This window comes from Gekko japonicus, unplaced genomic scaffold, assembly GCF_001447785.1.
Source record: "Gekko japonicus isolate JY-2015 unplaced genomic scaffold, Gekko_japonicus_V1.1 scaffold6257, whole genome shotgun sequence".
NCBI classification, from domain to species: domain Eukaryota; kingdom Metazoa; phylum Chordata; class Lepidosauria; order Squamata; family Gekkonidae; genus Gekko; species Gekko japonicus.
In genome coordinates this window covers 18,923-20,794 of record NW_015169970.1, presented here as the reverse complement: position 1 = coordinate 20,794, position 1,872 = coordinate 18,923, and the positions used below count along the sequence as shown (strand labels likewise).

The 1,872-nt window shown below is 45.2% G+C and overlaps 1 protein-coding gene across 1 annotated transcript in view; it reads left to right on the top strand.

Moving 5' to 3' along the window:
- Positions 1-392: 392 nt before the first annotated feature.
- The window catches only part of LOC107115798 (zinc finger protein 883-like), a gene marked incomplete at its 3' end in the record, with an annotated part of 6,777 nt that continues 5,297 nt past the window's right edge, over positions 393-1,872 (top strand). Inside the window, exon 1 of the mRNA XM_015417557.1 lies at positions 393-486. Coding sequence (XP_015273043.1) covers positions 393-486 — 94 coding nt within the window. The remainder of the gene's footprint in view (positions 487-1,872) is intronic.

The following is a 1,872-nucleotide window of genomic DNA, read 5'->3' as shown; positions in this document are numbered from 1 at the left end:
TGTTGAAATAGCAATGTAAAGTGAGTGTTTCCAATCTGTGGGCCGTTGGGTTTTTTTCCATATTTGTTAGCATATTCTTGATAAGGTTTTGAAAGACTCTTTTTGTTCCTTAGAATACTTCTATTGATATCCCATCTTCTTCTGGTGATTTGTTTCTCCCAGTTGCTCTCAATGCAGCTTTCCCTTCACTTTCCAAAACTGTTGGTTCTTCTTCAAAAGATTCTTCTGGAAAGGAATCTGTCATCCTTTCATCTCCTTCCTATAATTTCTCAGTGTGTTGTTCCCATCTTTTCTTAGACATTTCTACCTCTAGATATTTCACTAGATATTTCCATTCCTTCTCTTACCTGCTTCCATTGCTGTTGCTTCAGATGTGGGGACGACCCGTGAAGATGGAAGCGAAAAACTCTGAGGCAGAAGGAGCTCCATCAGAGGAAGGTCAGAGGGCGCAGGCCCAGGAGGATGCCCGAGATGCCCTGTCAAGTGGTAAGGGAGCCTCCTGCCCAGATGGGGTTGGGGGACCGAGTCAAATTGTAGGGCAGAAGGTGCAGGATAGGAGAAAAGGGAAATGCTTTTGCAGACTTCATAGAATGGAGTTCTGGGACACAGAGTGCCATAGGATGTCGTGATGTCCTTACATTCTTATTTACATTAATTAAAATGTGCATCTCTCCCTTCCATTAGAGGGTCTCAAGGTGGCTCAGGAAAGGAAAGGAAGAGAAATCTGGGTGCTTCTTTTAGCCATGGTGAATGAATAGAACGTCCACATTCCCCAGACGTGGATGGCCAGTGGGGGGCGGGGCAGGTTGAAACTGTCAGGAACCCCATAGTTTGAGAGAGAGAGAAAGAAGAAAACCTGTTCCAAAGTCTCTGTGATTTATTGAACGAAAAGCATACTGCACCACTTTTCAAAAAAGCAGCAATTTCAGTCTTCATCTTGCAGAAGGGAAAAGAAAAATGATACCTATAAACAAATACTGCACTTATTACTCATTTAGGAATTATTATTTATTTAGGAATGCATTTGGGCCGCTCTGGCAAGACCTAACCATGGTGTTGGCAGAGGTCCCTTAGTATCTCAAACACTGGTGTTCAATACCTTTAGAATCCAGATTAGCTGTCAGTCAAGAAATCGGATGGTCCTGACAAAGCCCAGACCCATCCCTTTTCTGGCCAGAAGACTCTGATTGGAGTAATTGAATTCCTAGGTTAAAACACACACACACCCTGTCCAGGCAGGAGCTTGGAGCCACCGGTCCGCATATCTAGGTGTTTTGGCTTTAAGTCTGGAACTCAGAAATGTAAACAGTTCTTTTAGAGCAGAGTGCAGGGTGCCTTGTCAGGCTGAAGAGCCTCCTGCAAAGCCTTATGGGAGAGAACCAAACAGAGAGGCCTAAGACAATTCAGGCTTCTTTCAGAACTGCCGCATCATGCTTATAATTCTGCCAGATTCCCCTTAGAATACAATGGGGAGTTTGGAGAGTGGAGGGATAGACAGAATCTAAAAACAGCTCCACGGGAGGGACTGGCAGGAATAAGGTGTGATCAGCATCTCAGTTTGAGAAGAAAGATGAACTGATAACAGAAATGCTCACCCATTCCTGAGCACTCCCTGACTGGTGCCTTGGCTTCTTGCTTGGGTGATGATTGAAACTCTTTCTTTATTCCAGCTGCAGATGTAGAGGAGACAGCTGGGGAATTCCAGGGGTACTGTTTGGAAAAAGTCAAGAATGAAGATGCCGATGGACAGTTCGGAGATGGACATGGACATGGGCCACAGAGGCCGGAGGGAAGCCAAGCAGGTAAGAGGAGGGATAAGCCCATTCCTTGCCAAGGAAGGTGTTTCCATGCAATGCCAGTCCAAGAAGAAAG